General features: G+C 35.4%; 1 protein-coding gene across 2 annotated transcripts; it reads left to right on the top strand.

Annotated features, from left to right (window-relative positions):
• Window positions 1-261: 261 nt before the first annotated feature.
• LOC126698609 (valine--tRNA ligase, mitochondrial 1-like) lies at window positions 262-20,694 on the top strand. 2 transcript variants are annotated; one of them, XM_050395959.1, is made up of 21 exons: window positions 262-463; window positions 572-634; window positions 1,213-1,269; window positions 1,364-1,533; window positions 1,638-1,710; window positions 2,572-2,637; window positions 2,730-2,813; window positions 3,891-3,968; window positions 4,112-4,195; window positions 4,496-4,575; window positions 9,432-9,493; window positions 9,609-9,907; window positions 9,986-10,156; window positions 13,376-13,575; window positions 13,942-14,344; window positions 15,537-15,788; window positions 15,876-16,376; window positions 17,382-17,473; window positions 18,869-18,968; window positions 19,526-19,671; window positions 20,340-20,694. In XM_050395959.1, exons 1-21 carry the CDS (start codon window positions 302-304, stop codon window positions 20,509-20,511), a joined length of 3,315 nt encoding a protein of 1,104 aa, XP_050251916.1. In that variant the 5' UTR covers window positions 262-301; the 3' UTR covers window positions 20,512-20,694. The 2 variants fall into 2 exon arrangements, with proteins under 2 accessions (XP_050251916.1, XP_050251915.1); XM_050395958.1 differs by having other exon boundaries at window positions 263-463; window positions 9,432-9,489; window positions 9,605-9,907.
• The last annotated feature ends 388 nt before the right edge of the window (window positions 20,695-21,082 follow it).

Genomic DNA, 21,082 nt, shown 5'->3' with positions numbered 1-21,082 from the left:
TTTTCGCCTTAATTAACTTAATAGTAGCATCATTTTTTTTTTCTTTTTCCTTATTTTCTGAGAAGGAACGGTATCATCAAATTTATCAACGTGTTACGTGAGACCCAATCAAAAAGAATAAAGAAAAAAATGTTACGTGAGAGAAAAGTATCTAATTTCAATTTTTTTTTTAATTTAATTTTTATTTTTATAACAGTCATAACTATAAAAAGTGAGGCTTTCAAAAAAAAAAAAAAAAAAACTATAAAAAGTGAGTGAGTCACGGTTCCATGCGGGAAACAAACGCTAGGGTTTTTATTATATGCTAGGTTTGGCGGCGAGGTTTTTTGAAAGGCCACCGTTACTTTTGCTCAACCTCGCAACCCGAATCACCTCCGCTCATCCACCACCGCCACCGCCACCATTATTCGCACAATCTCGTTTCCGATTCTTCTCAGCTACGAACAACAACAACAACATAATGGTAATTTCAATTCACAATTCACACAATGCGGACTGTTTGGATTTTCTTAGCGGAATTGTTTGATTCTTTTCACTGTTTTGCAATCTCACAATATCTATTGTTTCTCAGGCGGATTCCGAGAAAAAGCCCGAAATCGAAGACCTCGAGAAGAAGAAGAAAAAAGAAGAGAAGGTTTTTTATTTTTTGAATTTTAAATATTCAATTGCGGTTTGGTTTCTCAGAGTGTGAGTTGCTGATTGTGATGTATATGATTAATTGCTAATTTTGTTGCCATTGGTTTGGATTAAAAACATTGGATATACGTGTGTACCAAACGGTAACATTGTTATGATATTTTTAATTCAATCAGATTATTTTGTGATTTGGATATAAATCTGAGGCTGCCTTTAATTGTAAATGGGAGGTAGAGCTGAGACCTGGATTGAATCTTCTGTTCTAATACTATGATAAATTACATGATAAATTACCGATTCTCCCAAACGCTTAAGCCATTAGGAATTGATGAATTTAATCATTTAACTATATTTATAACACTTCTTTTGTTAATTCTTTTTTGGATTGTCTTCTGTTTGTGTTTTCTTTACTTCAATTATTTTCTTTCCTAAAAGAAGAACTTGATAGAAAGTAAATTTTCAGGAAAACATTGTATTCTATTCCTGAAAGTTATTTTCTAAGTTGGAATAACTTTTTTTTTTTTTTTTTTTGGGAATAAAATTATTGGTCAAGTTGAATACATTATTTTCTGGCAGGCAAGGGAGAAAGAATTGAAAAAGCAAAAGGCTTTAGAGAAAGCTGCTAAACTGCAAGTAAGAAGAATTTTTCTTTTTTTGGTAGAGTGGATCATATATTTGTATGCCTTAGGATTGTGTATAATGATTAGTGTGTTCCATTTTGTTTAAGGCTCAACAAGCATCGAATACTCAAAAAAAGAGTGAAAAGAAAACGGTAAAGCGCGGTGGGGAGGAAGAGAATTCCGAGGAGTTTATTGACCCTCAAACGCCTTCCGGCGAGAAGAAAAGAATGTCTAGTCAAATGGCAAAGCAGTATAATCCTGCTGCAGTTGAGAAATCGTATGTGTTATTTATTTATTTTTTAATCTTTTCCTGTATGAAATTGATCATAATTGTTTTTCTATCTTTTCTTATTATCTTTTCATCTATGCTTGCTGATCTAGGTGGTATGAATGGTGGGAGAAATCCGGGTTTTTTGTAGCAGATGCGAAGAGCACCAAACCCTCATTTGTTATTGTGAGTTTATTTCTGGACTTCTTTAAAATTGTTTATGGAGTTATAAGGGCATTTTTCTTTGTTAGTGTTTTCTGTTTTCATGTCACAAAAAAATTTTTGAACAGAAAGATATAGTGACTTTGGTGCGAATTAGATTTTTTTATTTTTTTAAAATAATTTGTGTATCATGGGTGGTTTTTAGCATATCTAGAATGTTGAAGAGTGTGGTTAAATTTTTCTGAGAAGTGAGAGCAAAACTAATGATAAGGGCTTGTATATTTTTGGCAAGTGACTTGTTAGGCAGAATTGCCCCATAAAGCAGAAATTTCAGGAGCAGTGGCAATGGGTTTTGGTGGCATTGGTGGTTCTGGTTGAGATGTAGGTTGAGGTTGTAAATTGGAGAGATTTTAATTTTGGTTTCTAAATTGGAGGGATTTGAATGGTAGAGATGAGAATAGACTCCAATATGGACGAGACTAAGGAGTAGTTCCTACAATTTGCTTTCTTCTTGTGTCTAACTAGAAATTTTGTTGGAAAGCAACCATCTCTTGTAAATTTTACTCGATTCATTGTCAATTAGTTTATTAGTATGAGTTATGGCCGGTTAATTTTGCCCATACATTCTGGCCATTTGAGTTTTTGGTCTGGACTGTCTGTTTAACCCCTGTGCATTGATTATGTATGTATGTATGTATGTATATATGGACATACATGGCAGATGTTTGCAAGGTAGAACTTTAATCCTGAGAATTTAGCCTAGAATTCTCTAAGTAAACTGTGCAAATATAAATTAAATGTTTGAAGCATGCTGTGTAACATGTAAAGACAAATTGTTTAAGTTGAATGCAAGTTTTGATAGAACTTGGTTCCTTTATTTTGCAGGTCTTGCCACCCCCAAACGTGACTGGTGCCCTCCATATAGGACATGCCCTTACTGCTGCTGTAGAGGTCCTGTGGTTTCCTAAAATCTTATTTTTATGCTTTACATCTTTCACATTCCTTGCTGTTTTTTAATATGAATTGGTATATACTGTATGCAGGATACAATTATTCGCTGGCGGAGAATGTCCGGATACAATACCTTGTGGGTTCCTGGGATGGACCATGCTGGGATTGCAACACAGGTTCTTCTTCCTTTTTCCTCTTAAACAAGTTGTTAGTAAATTAGACTTTTAAAAAAATTTCTGTAAACTGTTGACTGTGAGCATCTAGCTTTTTGCAGTTCTCTATTGCTCAATTACATGTAGCTTTGAGAATGTTTGTTATTGTTAAATTACCAATTGTCCCAAAAGCTTAAGCTATTAGGAAATGGTGAATTTAATCACTTTAGCATAATTCAAACACTCCCCTTCACTTGTGGGCCTAAACTTCCCCTTAATAAGTGGGGCCCAACAAGTGGGAATTTAACATTTTAAATGGGAGGTAGAGTGAAGACATGGATCGAAGTCAAGATCTCCTGCTTTCATACCATGTTAAATTACCGATTGTCTTAAAAGATTTAGGAAATAGTGTGTTTAATCACTTAACCATAATTCTAACAATTGTATTTTTTGGGTTGGGGAGAGTGAGGTCACATATTAGTATATTACTCAGTGGCATGCTGCTGTATGAATGCTCTCTGTGCATCCAACTTCCTGTGAAATGTTTGGGTGTTAAAGGTTCACGGGACATGGGGATTGGTAGGAGCCACCTATTACTTGATGGCATAATGCACTCGGTAGGCTCTGTGTGCAACCAGCTTATTTATAAGATGTTCTACCAGCACTGACCCTCATACATGTGGTCACATTTTAATTGACTGGTTTCACCCCTCGCCATTCAGCCCCAAAGAGACATCAGGATTGCTCATTTTGCTTATTTTTTCCCCTAAGCTACTGGTGCCTCTGCAGTCTGTGCCCAATAGTTTGCATAAATCAATCTGATATAGCTTTGGACTGAATTTGGGTCTTGGGAGAAGGACCAGTGAATGGGTCCTACCATATGACTATATGGCACTGTCATTCTTGAACTCTTTATATGTCATATACCTTTCAATAAGCATCTTTGCCTAATGGGCCATTTTCCAAGCTTGTATTACCCTTGCAACACATCCATACATATGCTTGGAAGGTGTTAATGAATTTGAATATTCTTTACAGTACAGGCTATTTGTCTTTCAATAGGTTAATCCAAGGTGTTTATGCTTTTACTTTATTTTTTAGGTGGTTGTGGAAAAGAAGATAATGCGTGAAAGAAACTTAACCAGGCATGATGTTGGTCGAGAGAGATTTGTATCTGAAGTGAGTTCAAACACTAGCTAATATCAGCATCCTTCCCAAGGGGAAAAAATCAGCTCTGTTCAGGATTTTGATGTCCTCATGTTGCTTTTTCTACTTTCACCTATATATTTATATCCTGATATTTCCATATATTGTGTCTAAAGGTCTGGGATTGGAAAAACAGACATGGGGGCACTATTTTACAACAGTTACGTCGTTTGGGTGCTTCTTTAGATTGGTCTCGTGAGGTAAGGGTTTAGTTTGATATAACTCATTTTTACGTTGTCTGTAGATAAGTATGTGTCATAATATATAATATTAATAAATTTATATGTTTGCCCATATTAATTGATTTGTAAAATGAATATTCATACAAATTAATCATGTGCCTGCAATCAGATTTGAACTGGTGGACATTCAGTCCTCTGCTATACCAGGCATTCTTGATGAGTTGCTTTTGTGTTTTTCTATCAGATTCAGTCATGAATCACTTATTCTTTATTCTTCCCCACTCTCTGTGTGATATTGCTAAGTTTTCTTCTTTGTAGTGCTTCACAATGGATGAGCAAAGATCAAGAGCTGTGACAGAGGCTTTTGTTAGGCTTTACAAGGAAGGCCTTATATATAGGTATGCTTGACATCAGGAAAACTTGTGTAGTCTTTATCATGGTGGTTGTCCATGTGTGTGTGTGTGTGTGTGTGTATTTGAAATAGCTTTATTTATAATTTTTAAAATATGTTCTGCCTCTGAATTAAGTTCTGTTGCTTCAATTGCTTCAAGTTCTCTCTTCAAAGTTTTGAGCTAAATTTGGATACAGATAGCCCAGTTGAAATTTATATTTACCAACAATGATATCAGAAGCTTCCTATTGACATGATTCCTTTTTTTTTTTTTTTTTTTTAACTCACCAAAAAGGATAAAATAAAAGAAAAGTGGTCTTTTTATTGTATATCATGTGTCAAAAATATTAAATATGCTAAATTTACTTTGAGGGATTTATACATGTCGTCATTGTCTAAATGATTGATAGCTTTCTAGCATATAAGGTAGTGTTTATTTTCTCAAGTTAATAATTTTGAATTTTGCTAGCATCCATATTATAATATATGGTCTTTGGTCAGACAAAGTCAGGCATGGCTTGTATCAAACGCTACTTGCAGAAAACTAACTATAAAAAATTTTATGTTAAAAATTGTTCATTTCTGTTCGTGCCATGTGTCATACTAGGTTTGTAAGACATGGTTCTGAAATTAGTGTTATTTGATTGGGCACTGGTTTGTATTTTGTTTACTCAAGTCTGCTAATCTCTTTGAATAACTTTGACTTTTAGTTGTCCTGCTGTATATGCCCTTACCTATAGTTTGATTAGTCCCATTTTTGTTCACTAGTTACATGGTTTTAAAAAACAGATAAGACCGAATGGTTACATCGGGTTAATTGCAAACTGGCCACCAGTCCTGTTTTAAAAACCCTCAAAATTGGAAAAACAAAATTTTTTTTGATAGGTAATGGAAAATTTTATTAAGAAAAACTAGCTAGCCCGAGTACGTTGGGGATGTACTATGGGGTTAAAAATCAAGAACCAAAATTACAATGATCATGTAAAACTGAAAGGGAAAAACAAGAAAATGTGACAGAGCCACACTCCATACAAGGAGAGTGTAAGAAAAATGACTTAATCTCTAGCAAGGACTGCTCATAGCCCCCAAAGCATCTTGCATTTCTTTCACTCCAAATATACCACATCAAGCAATGCGGCACAAGTCTCCAAAAAGTGTCTCTTGAATTTACCTTGCCAAGACTAACAACTCAATTACCTTCCGTAGCATAACCCAATGAAGACCAAACAAGCAAAACACCAAAGACCACAACTCAAATGCCATGGGGCAATGAAGTAGTAGATGGTCCATGAACTCCCCGCACCTCTTACACATGTAACACCAATTAGGAACAATAAGATGCCTTTTGTGAGGGTTATCAGTTGTAAGAATCTTATCTAAAGAAGTTGACCATAAAAAGAAAGCCACCCTTGGAGGAACCTTCGATTGCCATACCAACCTCCAAGGGAAGGAAAGAGTATGAGAGTAGAAAGAAAGATACCAATGTCCATAAACCAATCAAAAGAATCTTCCTCCCAATCCTGCGGTGAACGACGAAATTGAAAATTCCAACGAATCCTCCCACTGGACCAACACATAACCTCTGCCATTGAAGAGTCCCTTACTAAGACATTAAGGTTCTAGAAAAGCCTCTTTGAGGGTAATATCCCCACACCACACATGCTTCCAAGACTTCACTTTAGTATCATCACCCACATCATACCGTAGGAGTTTAGGGAAGTTCAATCAACCACTTCTAATAAACCTCCAAAGGCTAATGCCATACGCACTTTTCACCTTTTTTGTGCACCAACCACCCCAAACATTTCCATATTTTGCCTCTATTACCCTCCTCCATAATGCATTTGTCTCTAAACTTTACCTCCACAACCACTTGCTCTACAGGACAGAGTTAAAACTTCTCAAACGTCTTATACCTAGCCCCCCACTTGCATTGGCTGACAAACCTTAGCCCATTTCACTAGGTGTACTTTAGAATCACCACTAATTCCACTCCACAGAAAATCTCTGTGTATTTTCTCCATACGATTAGCAACCTTCCTAGGTAAAGGAAGAATGGAAAGGAAATATATAGGTAAGGAGGAGAGGGTACTTTTGATAAGTGTTACCTTACCCCCTTTAGATAAATAAAGCCCCTTCCAACCTGCTAGTCTTCATTCCATCTTCTCTAAAATAGGATTCCAAATTGACAACTCCTTAAATTTAGCACCCAAAGGAAGACCCAAATATTTCAAAGGAAGGGAAGAATGCCTACAACCCAACAGCCCCACCAACACATCTAGATTATGTACCACACCAACTGGTACCAACTTTGATTTCCCCAAATTAATTCTTAAACCTAAAACCTCCTTAAATCTAGTCAGAACCTCCCTCAAAGCAACTAATTGATTAGGGTCAGCATCGCAAGAAATATGAGTGTCATCTACAAATAAAAGATGAGACACCATCATCAAAGTAGTAGGTGTAGAACTTATAGAAGGAGCCCGAAAACTGTCCAGCAGCTGCAACCACATCCAACAAATGGCTCAAAGCCTCCAAGAAAACATCAAAGAGCAATGGAGATATAGGATCCCCTTGCCTAATCCCCCAGAGCTTCCAAAAAATCTGAAGGACTCCCATTAATCAAAATGGAAAATTTAACAGTAGAAATGATAATCCATTCTCCACTTTTTTGAAAACCCACAACGCTGCAACATATACATTAGAAAACCCTAAGGCTTCGCTTGGGAGTTCATAAAGGAAGGGAATGGAATGAAATTGAATGATCATAAGAGAATGGAAAAAAATGGAATGGAATGGAATGTATTTAAGTAAGGGAAAAGAATGGAATGGAATTAAGTAACCTTGATTGGATGTTTTAAAATAAACGAATGGAAAGGAATGAAAATGAATGGAATGTAAGTAATCTTGTTTGGGAGCAACATGGAGGGAATGGAATGGAATGGAATCATTTTATGACAATATTACTATTAGACCCCTATTTTAAAATAAAGAATTGAATATACAGGGGGTATTTTGGGAGTTTTAGTAAAAAAATCATTAAATCTAATTCCATTCCCTCCCATTCCTCCCAATTTCGGGAGGAATGAAAATTTGAGATTTTAAGGGAATAGAGAGGAATGAGTGTTTCCTCCTACTTATTCCATTTCCTCCTACTTAAACTCCCAAACAAGGGAATAGACTTTCCTTTCCCTCCATCAAAACTCCCAAACAAGGAAATGAAAGAATATTCTAAAATGATTCTTTTCATTCCTTTCCATTTCATTCCATTCCCTCCTCCCAAGCGGAGCCTAATTCACATGATCTTTTTTTGATAAGTAAAAAGAGTATTATTAATCAAACTGATAAACAGAAGAAAGCAAATACAAGGTGTTCATGATGGTGAACACAAGAAATGTAACAAACAAACAAACAACAAGAAAAAACTTAAAGTGCAATACTAAGAGAAGAAATAAACTCCAAAATAGTGGAACAATCCGAGAAGCCCCAACACCTAGACCAATCAAATAAAGTCTTTTGGCATAGAGCTTGTAATTGAACCAAGGATTTCTCGGTATCTTCAAAAGAGCGCCAATTTCTTCCCGTTCAAACAATCCACACCAAACAGCTAGGAACCATATTCCAAATGTCTAAATTAAAGCCAAAAGCTCCAATAATACACCATGCTTTCCACAGAGCCTGGCATGACCCATTGTGTCCCAAAGATCTGAAACATATAAACCCACAGAGAGTGAGCTATAGGACAATGTAGGAGAAGATGATCCACAGTTTCCTCATTCCGACGACACATACAACATCGATTCACCAAAATGCGCCTCCTAAGCATAAGATTATCCAATGTAAGGATCTGCCCATGAACCGCTGTCCACACAAAAAAAGCTACCCTCTTAGGGATCTTAGCTTTCCAAACACCCTAATTCACATGATCATATGCCTTCTCCATATCCAACTTACGCAACACCCTTGGAATCCCTGTCTTCAATCTACTATCAATACACTCAAGAATGTTCGAACCATGGTCAAACCAACTATTTCATTAAACAGTTCAAGGCTTTATTGGTCAAATCTGGTTTTCTTTTTTTGGATTTTTTTGCTCAAAATGGCTGCTGATAACCTAAAACTGTTAATTTCGTTAGCCGGTTGTATAGAGCCACTGATCTTGTTTGTCGGACTTGGAAAACCTTTTTCGTTTATTGCTGTTGATCTTATTCCAAATGATGAATGTGGATCCATTTGGCTATGACTAACGACTAGATCTCAGATAGCCGTTTGTGGTCACCTTGTGTTTTGCTCCACTGGCAGATACATTTTCTTAAAATTGTTCTTTTTTTTGTGTGTGTGATTGGAGAGGAATAAGAGGATAAAAAAATAGAGGGATTTTGTTTGTTTGTTTAATATTCCTCAGTCTGTTTGGTTTTGATGAGGCATTCATTAATCATTACGCTAAAGTATCCCTAAGATTTTTCCTTAATTTGAGATGATGTGCAAATTTGTTCAAATATTTCAAAATGATGAGAAAACATCTACCTGATCTCTATCATGCATTGTGGAAAATATCATGTTATCTATAATGAAGATATATTTGAACCTCTCTAGATATTTTCATGGTCAAGAATGCTAATTTTTACAATTTTATTATATTTATTATCATATTAATTAGCTATCAAATTAATAATTATGTCATCACGGTTCAATCCCTCAGTTGAATCTCGGTTTGACCTTTGGTCGAACCCTAGTCTAACCTCAAAACCTTGAACCTCTTCTGTTTTAGTTCTTTTGATGGTTTGGTTTTCAAAACATTGACTTGTAATGCTATTTGTCTACTGTTTTGATAAGTTATTATATTACATTCTCTTTTTGCAGAGATTTACGTCTTGTGAATTGGGATTGTGTGTTACGGACTGCTATATCTGATATTGAGGCAAGTCGTGTCCTCTTAAAAGGCAGTCTTTATAATGAACTTTTTTAGAATTTTTTTTTATTAAAAAAGAGTCTTTCGTGGATTCTAAATTTATTGAAGTTGTTTGTTCATGTAGGTAGACCATATTGAAATCAAAGAAAGGACTCCACTAAAGGTTCCAGGATATGAGAAACTTGTGGAATTTGGCGTTTTAACTTCATTTGCTTACCCTTTGGAAGGGGATCTTGGTGAGATTGTTGTAGCTACTACTAGGGTGGAAACTATGCTTGGAGATACTGCTATTGCTATACATCCTGATGATCCAAGGTACAAACATCTTCATGGAAAATTTGCCATTCATCCCTTCAATGGAAGAAAGCTCCCTATAGTTTGTGATGCGATTCTTGTTGATCCAAAGTTTGGGACAGGTGCTGTTAAGGTAAAGTTATTAAAATTTCACTTTTGAAGTTTATGTTTCCAGGATGTAAGAACTCATAATCCATACATGATCCTGCAGATTACCCCGGCTCATGACCCAAATGATTTTGAGGTTGGAAAGCGTCATAATCTTGAGTTCATCAACATTTTTACGGATGATGGGAAAATAAACACCGATGGTGGCCCAGAGTTTGCCGGGATGCCACGATTTAACGCTCGAGAGGCAGTTACTGAAGCATTGCAAAAGAAGGTATTGGTGCTACAATACTGTTTATATAAGTTAATTCTCAAGTAATTGTGGCTATTCTACCAAAAAAACTGAGGCTATAAAAAATTATACTATAGATATAACATTTTTTATTAGTCACATTATTAAACTATGGGAGAGAGTGATTGAATATGGGTTAGGACATGAAATTTAACATTAATATTAGAGACTCAATGTGGTTTTATGCTAGAGAGATCTACTATAGAAGTTATTTTCACACTTAGATGTCTAATGGAAAAATATAGAGAAACTTGTAAAGATCTCCATGTGGTTTTTATTGACTTAGAGAAAGCGTATGATAGAATACTTAGAGAGGTTTTGTTGTGGGTTTTAGAAAAGGCAGGAGTTCTTGTATAGTGTATTAAGAAAATTATAAATATGTATGATAGAGCTGAGTTTCCTATCATTATAAGTTTGCATCAAGGATTAGCATTAAATTCATATCTCTTTGCATCATTGATAGATGAACTTACTAGGTTGATTCAAGATGAAGTCCCCTTAGTGTATGATTTTTGTAGATGATATAGTTTTAGTTGATAAAACTAACAATGGAGCTAATCTCAAGTTATAAATTTGGAGAGGTTCTTTAGAGCTTAAATCTTTTGGCTATGACTAAAATGGAGTAAATGGAATGTAAAGTAAATCAGCTACTGGAAGCTATGGGATGCCAAACTCACTATTGATGGTCAATAGATTTTATAGACCTTTCAATATCTTGGATCAATAATATATAAGGATGGAGAGATTGAAAAAATATCGAGTATTGTGTGATCATAGAATACCTATTAAGTTAAAGGAGAAAATTTTATGATTGTTATGAGATCAACTATGCTCTAGGGTACTAAATGTTGGGATGTTAAGAAGCACACGTCCATAAACGAGTGTCATTGAAATGAGAATATTAAGACAGATAAGTGGAAATATAAGTAAAAATAGGATTCGAGATGTGGAAGTCCCCTTAAAGATTTAGATGGTTTGGTCATGTGTAGAAGAGAGTGATTGATGCACCAATGAAAAGTGAGTTGATTTTCATTGAGGAAAAAAAAGGTAGAGGAAGACCTCAAATAGCATTGGAGAAGTTAAAAAGTACATGTCAATTAAGGAAGTAAGGTTTGATTGTTGTATTGGTGAAAGTCTGAGGTTATATATGCTTTTTCTAGTGAGGGGTAATTGATAAAGTGGGCTTCTTGTTTCATGGGACGAATTTACATGAGTTGCATCTGAATAATTTTTTAGTTTTCACTGCAATACTGCTGACTGGCCTAAATAAAGCAAATTTCATCCTAACTCCAAAGAAAAAACAAATATTATCCTTGTTTAGATCCAGCAGTGAAAATTTGTCATATTATCTTTCTTTTCAAGCTGTGTAAAAAATAAAAGACCAAAAAAAGTTATCTTTATGTATTTATTCCAAAATGTTTCCATTAATTTTCTGTAGTTACAGATATCTTTTTTTGGGGGGTATGAGCTTGTGTGAGCTTTAGTTTTTGCTCTCACCATTCCTTGCCTTGGGTTTCACTACCATATATCTCATAAGAAGGGAGCATTCCTGTGCTTGGTTGGGTGTGGAGAAAATATTAGGTAGGGGTTTTTCTTGTTTTTTAGGACATTCAGCTTTGTTGGGTGGGTGGAAAAATTATTAGTAGGGGCGGGGATTTTTTTTTTTTTTTTTTACGACGAAGTGGTTTGTGTTTGTCAACAAACTTTGTTTGAATTACTGGTTCAACTGAAGCATTTGACAATGTCAACATGAATTATTGATTCTCCAGAAGCTTTTTCAGCTCCATTGCGGTTCACATTGGAAAGAGAAAGAGTAAGAGAGTGGATTTACAATGGTCTTTTGTTTTCAGGACAGGCTTCTACATGAATTTTGGTTCTGCAAAAGTGTTTATTTGGCTGTAAGAGGATTTTTATAAGGTATCTTTTGTTCTTGGGGTGGCTTTTAGACGACTTTTGGTTCTGGAAAGGATTCTTTGGCTGCAATATGTTCTGATAGGCGACCATCCTAGTTGTCCTGTGGTGGGAGGGATGGGTTTTCTTGTGTCATTCTGGATAGCACTAGATAGGAATTATTGGCTCTACTGGAGTTCTAATAAGGGAGCATCCTGGTGTTTTGTGGAAGGACCAAAGGAGGGGACCATCCTAGGAGTTATCTAGAATGTTAATTGTTCTGTGTATTACGTTATATTTATTCTCTATTCAAAATTTTGTTTGACCACTTCATGTGACACTGCAAGTTTATGTTATATGTATTCTTTTTATGTTACTTGTAGACCTTCCAGAAAAAGAAAGGTAAAGGCCACACAAGTTTATTTCACCTATATAGACCAATGGCATTAATACTGTACCATACCAGCTGTTATTTATCCTACAAGTTCACCAACCAGTATAGAAATACCTCAAAATTGTACCAGTCTAGATGCCAGATGTTACCAAGCATATTGGGAAATACCGGCTATTTCAGTCAATAAATTGAAACCGGCTGATCGTGATGTCTCCCTCAGCTCCTCTTTGTCTTCTTCTGCCAGCTCTATGATGCTCAGTCCCTCAAATTCCTCAGATTCCTTAAAATACTTCTGTTTCACACAGATCCTAGCTCTATCTTAAAGTTCTTCCTCTGTCCCTCTTCATTCCAAAGGCACTGTAATTTTCTTCTTTCTTTTTCTGTCTCTCTTTCTTTTCTTGGTTGCTTCTCAAGTACTAAAATTGTACTCTCTTAAAATACAAAAGCTATAATGAGTGGGCTAAACATTGGTTGTTTGTCTGCCCAACCACAAGTCTGTAATAGATTCTTTTCTAGCACCCACGTGATATCTCTGTTACAAATTAAGTACAACTTTTAAATTTAAAGCCTTTTTTTTCCTGGTTTTTCCATTAGACATAGATAAATATTTCCATTTTTATTGGGCTATTATGTTGGGCTTGCATTGAGATATGGGTTGATTTACAATTTTATTCTATTTATAAATTAAAAAAATATATATACACATTTTAGCTGTAATCCCAAAAAAGTACACTGGTACTTATTGGTTTTGAAATATTCCATTCTCTTGAACAAACCGAAACGGTTTCCGGTATTGTATTTACTCCCTCGGTATAGACACTGTTCAACATTATTTCATAACATTTGTTCTATATTTATGTATTCTGCATGTGTCATTACTGTTTATCAACTCAATGTTTTTTATTCCTTGCATTTAGGGACTTTATAGAGGTGCTAAAGATAATGAGATGCGTCTTGGCATATGTTCAAGAACCAATGATGTTGTGGAGCCACTTATAAAGCCTCAGTGGTATGTTAATTGCAGTAGTATGGCAAAGCAAGGTCTTGATGCTGTTGTGGATGAAGAAAACAAGAAGATTGAGATCATCCCGAAACAGTATTCTGCTGACTGGAAGAGGTGGTCTTATATATCTCTTTACCTTGCGTTATAAAATTCCAATGTTCACATCATTAGGAGTAGATACATATTGAAAAGAACTGCAGAATACCAGATTATTGTCCCACCTGATGCAACTTACTTTCTTAAGATTGTTCTGACAGTATAGACGAAACTGTTTTAAGAATGTAATTTTGGAAACAATCCATAGAATCTTCAGTGAATTTTTTCTGAAAAAAGAGTTATTTTGGAATTTCCTTGGTGGGTTTTAGTGTTCCAGGCATGCTTCATCTATGTTGCTTGTTAGCATATTTATTTTGATATGTTATTCTATGCAAAAAAAAAAAAAAAAAAAAAAATTGAGTATTTGGGTCTTAAACATCACAGATGGCTTGAAAACATTCGTGATTGGTGTGTCTCGAGGCAACTTTGGTGGGGTCACCGTGTCCCTGCATGGTATGTCACGCTGGAGGATGATGAGCGGAAGGAGCTTGGTGCTTACAATGACCACTGGGTGGTTGCAAGAAATGAGGATGAGGCTCAGGTGGAGGCTAGCCAAATATATAATGGGAAGAAGTTTCATTTAAGTCAAGATCCTGACGTGCTTGATACATGGTTTTCTTCTGGTCTATTTCCGTTAACTGTTTTGGGCTGGCCTGGCGATACAGAAGATCTAAAGGCATTTTATCCGACTTCAGTGTTGGAAACTGGCCATGATATTCTCTTTTTCTGGGTTGCTCGCATGGTAATGCTGGGAATGAAGTTGGGTGGTGATGTACCTTTTAGAAAGGTAACTTGACCTTGACCTGTTATATCTTTAGAACCATGTTATAATTTTCTTTGTTCTAAGTTGCATAATACACAGCCTATAACATGACATTTGACTAAAGATTAATATAATATTATAAGAAAAATATTTGATAACTACATAATGTTATATATGTCTGACATTGCAACCGTACTCAAAGTAAATATGACAATACTTAAGGTTCAGGATCTATTCAGATGGCAATTGCTCCTTTGCTCTAGCTCAAGTTGGACCTTCTCCCCAGAAGAATTGGGTGGAGGCAGAGCCACAGAGGTTGTGGTTTCAACAGATACAATGTGATGTGTAAATTACCAATAAAAAGAGAGGTATCTGTATGTTCAGATGAAGGATGAATGTTTCTTGTCAATATTGAGCAGCAAGGGATATAGATCCGTAAGATCTGACCTAGGGCACTATTTGTCTTCTGAAATGATGGCAGTGAAACCAGAAAGGTCCTTATGGTCTTTCACACCGTCAATAAAATGCATACTTGAATTTGTGCAAGGCTCTTTTATTGTAGCCACTGGGAAACTTCTCAGATACATTGTGGTTTGTTTATTTTCCATGACACCAGAAACATTTGGGAGCTACATCATCAGATGATTGTAAAACAAACAAAGAACCTCTTTCCCCCTGAGTTTTCAGTTTATAACTCAAAAAATGGGGCCTAAATGTTTCTACTCTTTTATATCATATCAGTAGCAGGGTTGAGGGTTACTGTAAGGGAGTATGATGCTTTTGCCCAATTTCAGTCTGGTGGCCGTAACATATTTATTTGATATATATGGTTGTGCCACAAGTACCAGTAAAAGCAAATTTCAGATGTGTATACATGCATGCATATATATATGCCAATCCTCTTTGGATCAATGTCATCTCCTTCTGTGAACAATAGCTGCAGGGTGAGTTCATTAGTTCAATCCCATACGGATGCATAAGTTGTATTGTTTCAACAACAACAATAAAGCCTTAGTCCAAATGGGGTTGGCTGTGGATTCTCAATAGACCAATAGGATCAACTATGCATAAGTTATTTATTTATTAAAAAAAAATGCATTGAGTATGTTTGGAAATTATTATTATTATTTTCTATATAGTGTACATTTTCCTGTGCAAATCTATTATATTAACTGAGGTGATGCGATCTGATTGAAGAACCTTAAACTCTATGCAGGTTTATTTGCATCCCATGATTCGTGATGCACATGGGCGCAAGATGTCTAAGTCCTTGGGAAATGTCATCGATCCGCTTGAAGTAATAAATGGGATATCCTTGGAAGGTCTTCAGAAGAGGCTAGAGGAGGGTAACTTAGATCCCAAGGAACTAACTGTTGCTAAAGAAGGACAGGTGAAAGACTTTCCTAATGGTATTTCTGAATGTGGTGCTGATGCTCTCCGCTTTGCACTTATTTCTTACACAGCTCAGGTTCATTTCTTTACTCATCTTTCTTTCACTCATTTGGCTGTTTCCTTTAATTGATTCACTGATATCTGTAATCATTTTGTCTTCCAGTCTGATAAAATAAATCTGGATATCCTAAGGGTGGTTGGGTATCGTCAGTGGTGTAATAAATTGTGGAATGCTGTACGATTTGCTATGAGCAGACTTGGGGATGATTATGTTCCGCCCACAAATGTAAATCCGGATGACTTGCCATTTAGCTGTCAATGGATACTCTCAGTATTAAACAAAGCCATATCCAAAACTATTACGGCTTTGGAGTCATATGAATTCTCAGATGCAGCAAGTACTGTGTATTCATGGTGGCAATACCAACTGTGTGATGTTTTTATTGAAGCAATTAAGCCTTTCTTTGCTGGGAGTGATCCAAAGTTTGAGTCTGAGAGGAGTCTTGCTCAAGACACACTTTGGTTATGTCTTGACAATGGGTTAAGATTGCTTCATCCTTTTATGCCATATGTTACAGAAGAATTATGGCAGCGCCTTCCTTCATCAAAGGACCGTACAACGATAGAATCAATTATGATATGCAAGTACCCATCAATTGTAGAGGTAAGTTTAATTTTCTAAATTGGAAGAGAAAATGTAATGCACTAATAAGCTAACATTATTTATCTCTAACTACCCAATTGTAGAGGTCATGTAATTGTTTATTTTGAAAGCGAAAATTAAGGCTCAGATAAGGTGAATCATTGGATGGCTCCTCCTCCCTATGTAAAATTAAGGTGGGGGATGCAACTGTGGGATCATACCAATCAACAAAGAACAAACAAAAGAAAGAGACAGTTATGGAATAGATAAGGTAGAACCGTCAGGGTGCCTCGTAGTGGTTGGAGGCTTGGGATGAGCTGTAGACCCAGACATACTAGGTTCAATCCCCTAGTTCCCTTGGATTACTTGATACACATTCTGGTGGGTGGAGTCGTGTATTTGTGTTTCTAGGAGTGGGCCCAAATGGCCTTACCTTGGTGAGGTTCCAGATAAGGTAGACCAGAAGTAGTCAGTTAACTAAATTTAATAACTTTCAAGCGTAATTTAGACATGTAATATTATTCATGGTAACGAAGGTTTTTTCCTCTCACTACATATACTTTCTTTTATAGTTCACTTTTTGATTCAAATAGTGTCCTCAAGGATTTGGTGAAAAATTGATTTGCATGTTTTGCCACAAATCATGACTTCTGGTTTATTGTTCCCACCATCTCATATTGTTGGTCCTATTTAGAAAATTCGACTATTTAAAGAGACATTATTTAGCAGTGTCTTATTAAAAATTATAAATTTCCAAAACTGCCCTCCTTAATATAAACTCAAATAAACCCAAATGAAAAATGGGTCAAATAAAATAAAGGGTCAGTTATGTAAGTTATAAAATTGTGATTATTAATTTCTAAAGTGGATTGAATTTTAGGATATCTTAAATGGAGTAGAGGACCAAAAATATTGAATGGAGGGGAAGTATAATATACTGCATAGCTGTTTGAAAAGGATATGGTGGTAACTATTTGATTTAATAATTTGTATTATCACTGTTTGATGATCTTCATGCTATCTCAGGGCTGGACAAATGAAACATTGGAATATGAGATGGATCTTGTAGATACTGCAGTGAAATCTCTCAGGTCACTTGCAAATGAAAGACGTGAAAGGTACATGGAATCAATCTTAAAAAAAAATTCCTCTTCATTTGTTTTTTTGGATCAGCTTTTGTTTGTTCTCTCACTCCTTTTTTTTATTTTTATAAAAAGAAAAGAAAAGTGGCTGGGACATTATTTTTTTGCCTAACCATGTAAGAACTTACACTTTTGGCTTTGGTTAGCAAAACTTTAATTCCCAACCCAAGAAAAAAGGTATAATACTAATTGAAGGAGTCTGAGATATGATTTGCCAGGAGTACGCAAATGGAAAAGCCTTAGATGGAATTAAAGCCTAGAACTGAAAAGGTCAAAGAGGATCCCATTTAGGACAACGAACTAAAAGTTTAAAAAGGATGATCTTGGAAACATTATTTCTATCTTATGGATAGGGGTCTTCACAACCTCCAAAACTCTTACATTGCTGTCCTGGCTGTTAGCATATATAGGTTCTCTTTCTTGCATTGTTTGTCTTGGTTGTTTTCTGAGGGTTCTCAATGTTCTATGATTCCTGCTTTGTGGAATTCCAAAAGATAGTTATTTGGGTCTTTATTTATGGAATTATTGGTATGTATGTATGTTTCTAAAAGCCAAAGGCACAAATGAAATTAATTCTTCATTTTATGATTCCTGATGCCTTTGCCCAGTTTCTCTCATGTTTTTATTTGAAGTCATAAATAACTAAAGAAAATTATTAAAATTTATAAAATTTTTCCAACTTTTTATTTTGCAAATGGAACTATGTAGGAATGAGGATCTAATGTGAATTGTGGGATCGGATGCAATGATTAAATCAATATCTCATGAGGAAAAAAATGAGCGGAGAAAAGAAGAAAAGTTCTCTTTTTTTCTTCTTCTTAGTAAACGAGGGAAGTGGTGGAAAAAGTAATCGAGGGACATTGCCAATGCTCTAGGCACTTCTGCCTAGTTCTTAACCCTTGTATCTGTCTTGATATAATTTCCATTAAATCCTAACTCATATGAGATAAATTTCTTACTTATGAAACTGCCAATGAGCAGTGTAACTCAAATGGTTTTTCCTCTCGGGAGAGGAAGGTGAAGTGGGTTTGAGCCTTCTAGGTGGGTTCAAAACTCATCAACCGCATAATGTACAATAAAATAATAAAAAATTCATACTAATGAAATTGAGTTATGGTGAAATTCAAATTTTCCTTTCCCATTTTTCTGAGCAAATAGAGTGTGCGCAATTTTAAATCTGTGCAAGTTTATGTTAAATTTATTTGAATTTGTTGCCAATGAGCTTTAGCTCAACTGGCACCTCTTCCGTTTGTAAGTGCTAGCTGTGTGTGTCACTTGACCATTAAAATACATATTTAACCAAATTTGTCTTAATGAAAATGTTAACATTACAAGATTGCCTAATACTGGCTATGATTCTTCTGTCATCAGGCGACCAGCTTTTGTGCTTTGCAGAAATGAGGCATTTGCAGAGATTATTGACAGCCATCAACGCGAAATTGTTACTCTTGCCAATTTATCAACTTTGACGGTATGTCACAAATGCTGCTCTTAAAGTGGCTCTATTATTTTCATGTTTGAGACATTACTTATCAAAAAAGGATACACACACACACACATTTCAGACATGATTTATGCTTCATTATTTACCAAACGTCTACATATTGAAGTTCTCAACAATCAAGTATATGTGTGTTCACACGCGCGCACACACAAATATATATATGCTAGCAAAGCCGTTTGATATACCTTGGTGACATTTTTTTTTCTTTAAAAATTTATCCATTTTTAATATGATTTTTTAAAGTCTTGAAGTACCCATTCTATGCCAAAATCTTGAGTGCTCTTTTATAAATTGGTTTTCATTTTTTTCAGATTTGAAAAAAAATACACAATTTTTTTTATATATTAATTTTGGCTGGAGCAAGCGAAGCTAAATATCTAAAATTTAATGTTTCTTCCGTGCCAATGTTGACCACTATGCTGGGTGATTATATCAATTCTTGCTTTTGAATGGAGGCCAATGTTGCGTATTGCTAGTTCATTTCATCTGATTAAAATACCTACTGTGAAATAAACATTATACAGGTAATTGGTGAGAATGATGCTACTCCAGTTGGATGTGCAGTATCTGTTGTAAATGAAAACCTTTCTGTTTATCTTGAGCTTCGAGGAACTCTTTCTCCAGAGGCAGAACTTGAAAAGATAAGGAAAAAAGTGGATGAGATTCAAAAGTAAGATTCTGGTGGAAATTGCTTTGATCTCTCTCTCTCTCTCTCTCGCTCTCTCTAAATTACTGATGGATTTTAAGTGGCACTTCCAATTAATAAGTAGAAAAATTATAAGAAATGGTGTAAAATGGGAATGATGTTAGGAAAGGCTTTGTTTTTGTTGTGTTTAGTGTCATAGAAAGGCAATTTCTACGTTTTTCAGTCCCCAAAAGCAAAAAAGGAGGCAAAATTCTTTGGCTTATGTATATTGTGTATGAGTGACTCATTAATTTTGTATTGCTGTTGAGCAAACTTATTTATAAGTATCTACCAAACTGAATATGTATTACCTCTGATCAAGGCACATACCTATTACAATAGATTTTGGATTTTAAACCTTTTAATTAGGTTTAACTGAAATGTTAAACCTGAAAAGACATTATACTAATTTTCCATTAGTTTTTATGATTAAGATTATGCAATGAAGTCCTGGAATGCTAGAATAGAAGGGCTATATCTTAAAAATGAAAAGGCTTAATGGTAACTATGATACTGTGTTTTATTGCCAGGCACAGAAAGATCATATCAGCATCAATTGTTCTTATTCGATTCTTAAATATTTCAATATTTTTATTCTTATACACAGCACTGTATGTTGCATCCTGCTGATGGTTAAATTTTTTATTTTTCAGGCAACATGACAAGCTGTCCAAGGTCACGAGCGCTACAGGCTACAAAGAGAAGGTTCCTGAACACATCCAGCAGGAGAATGTTGCGAAGCTAGCCTCGCTCATGCAGGAGATTTTGTCTCTTGAAGAAGCCCGCCAACATATTGAAGCTCAAGCCAACAACAATCACGATTAACTGTATTATTTGTTGGCATTTTTGGTCTCTGCAACCTCAGAGTGCCCCTCCCTTTTTTGGTCAAAATAAGGAAATTCAGTTAATTTAATTAAAAGAAGAAATTATCAGGTCCAAAAGACTGTATTTTTGTACATTTGATACCACCAGCCTTGTTACCATATTAAAATGTGTCATTATTTTTAATGTTTTGTTTATAAAATCTTTTATTAGTCAAGAAGAATGATGTTGAATGAAACTACTGAGATTTTACCAAACTCCATGAAATGAAGCACGCCTGACGTTGCTGGTTTTTCCTCTATAGAATCTTTGAATTTATTACTAGATAGGAAGGATGATGTTGACTCAAACGGGCTAGTTATGATTGTTTAATGGAATTGATTTTAATGAAATTAAAAGTTTGAGCTGAAGGTGACCCAAATGCCCATCTCGTTGAAGTGGTTTTCACTTTTCGTCACCAGGAAAGCATGGAGCACCCTCATGTCATAAGCGTGGCTTTCTGCCCCTCCCACTAAATAAAGAAAGTAATAAATAAAGAAATTTGTGAATTCTTTGCGTTGAATATTGTTTTAGT

This window comes from Quercus robur, chromosome 9 (genome assembly GCF_932294415.1).
Source record: "Quercus robur chromosome 9, dhQueRobu3.1, whole genome shotgun sequence".
In the NCBI taxonomy this organism is placed as follows: Eukaryota; Viridiplantae; Streptophyta; class Magnoliopsida; order Fagales; family Fagaceae; genus Quercus; species Quercus robur.
Note: the sequence above shows the minus strand (reverse complement) of the source record. Positions and strands in the feature narration are given on the sequence as shown.

Coding starts and splice junctions, on each gene's coding strand:
- LOC126698609 (XM_050395959.1), top strand. CDS start 302: ATGCTAGGTTTGGCGGCGAGGTTTTTTGAAAGGCCACCGTTACTTTTG. Junction 2,638..2,729: donor CCCTTACTGCTGCTGTAGAG/GTCCTGTGGTTT, acceptor TACTGTATGCAG/GATACAATTATTCGCTGGCG. Junction 4,576..9,431: donor AAGGAAGGCCTTATATATAG/GTATGCTTGACA, acceptor CTCTTTTTGCAG/AGATTTACGTCTTGTGAATT.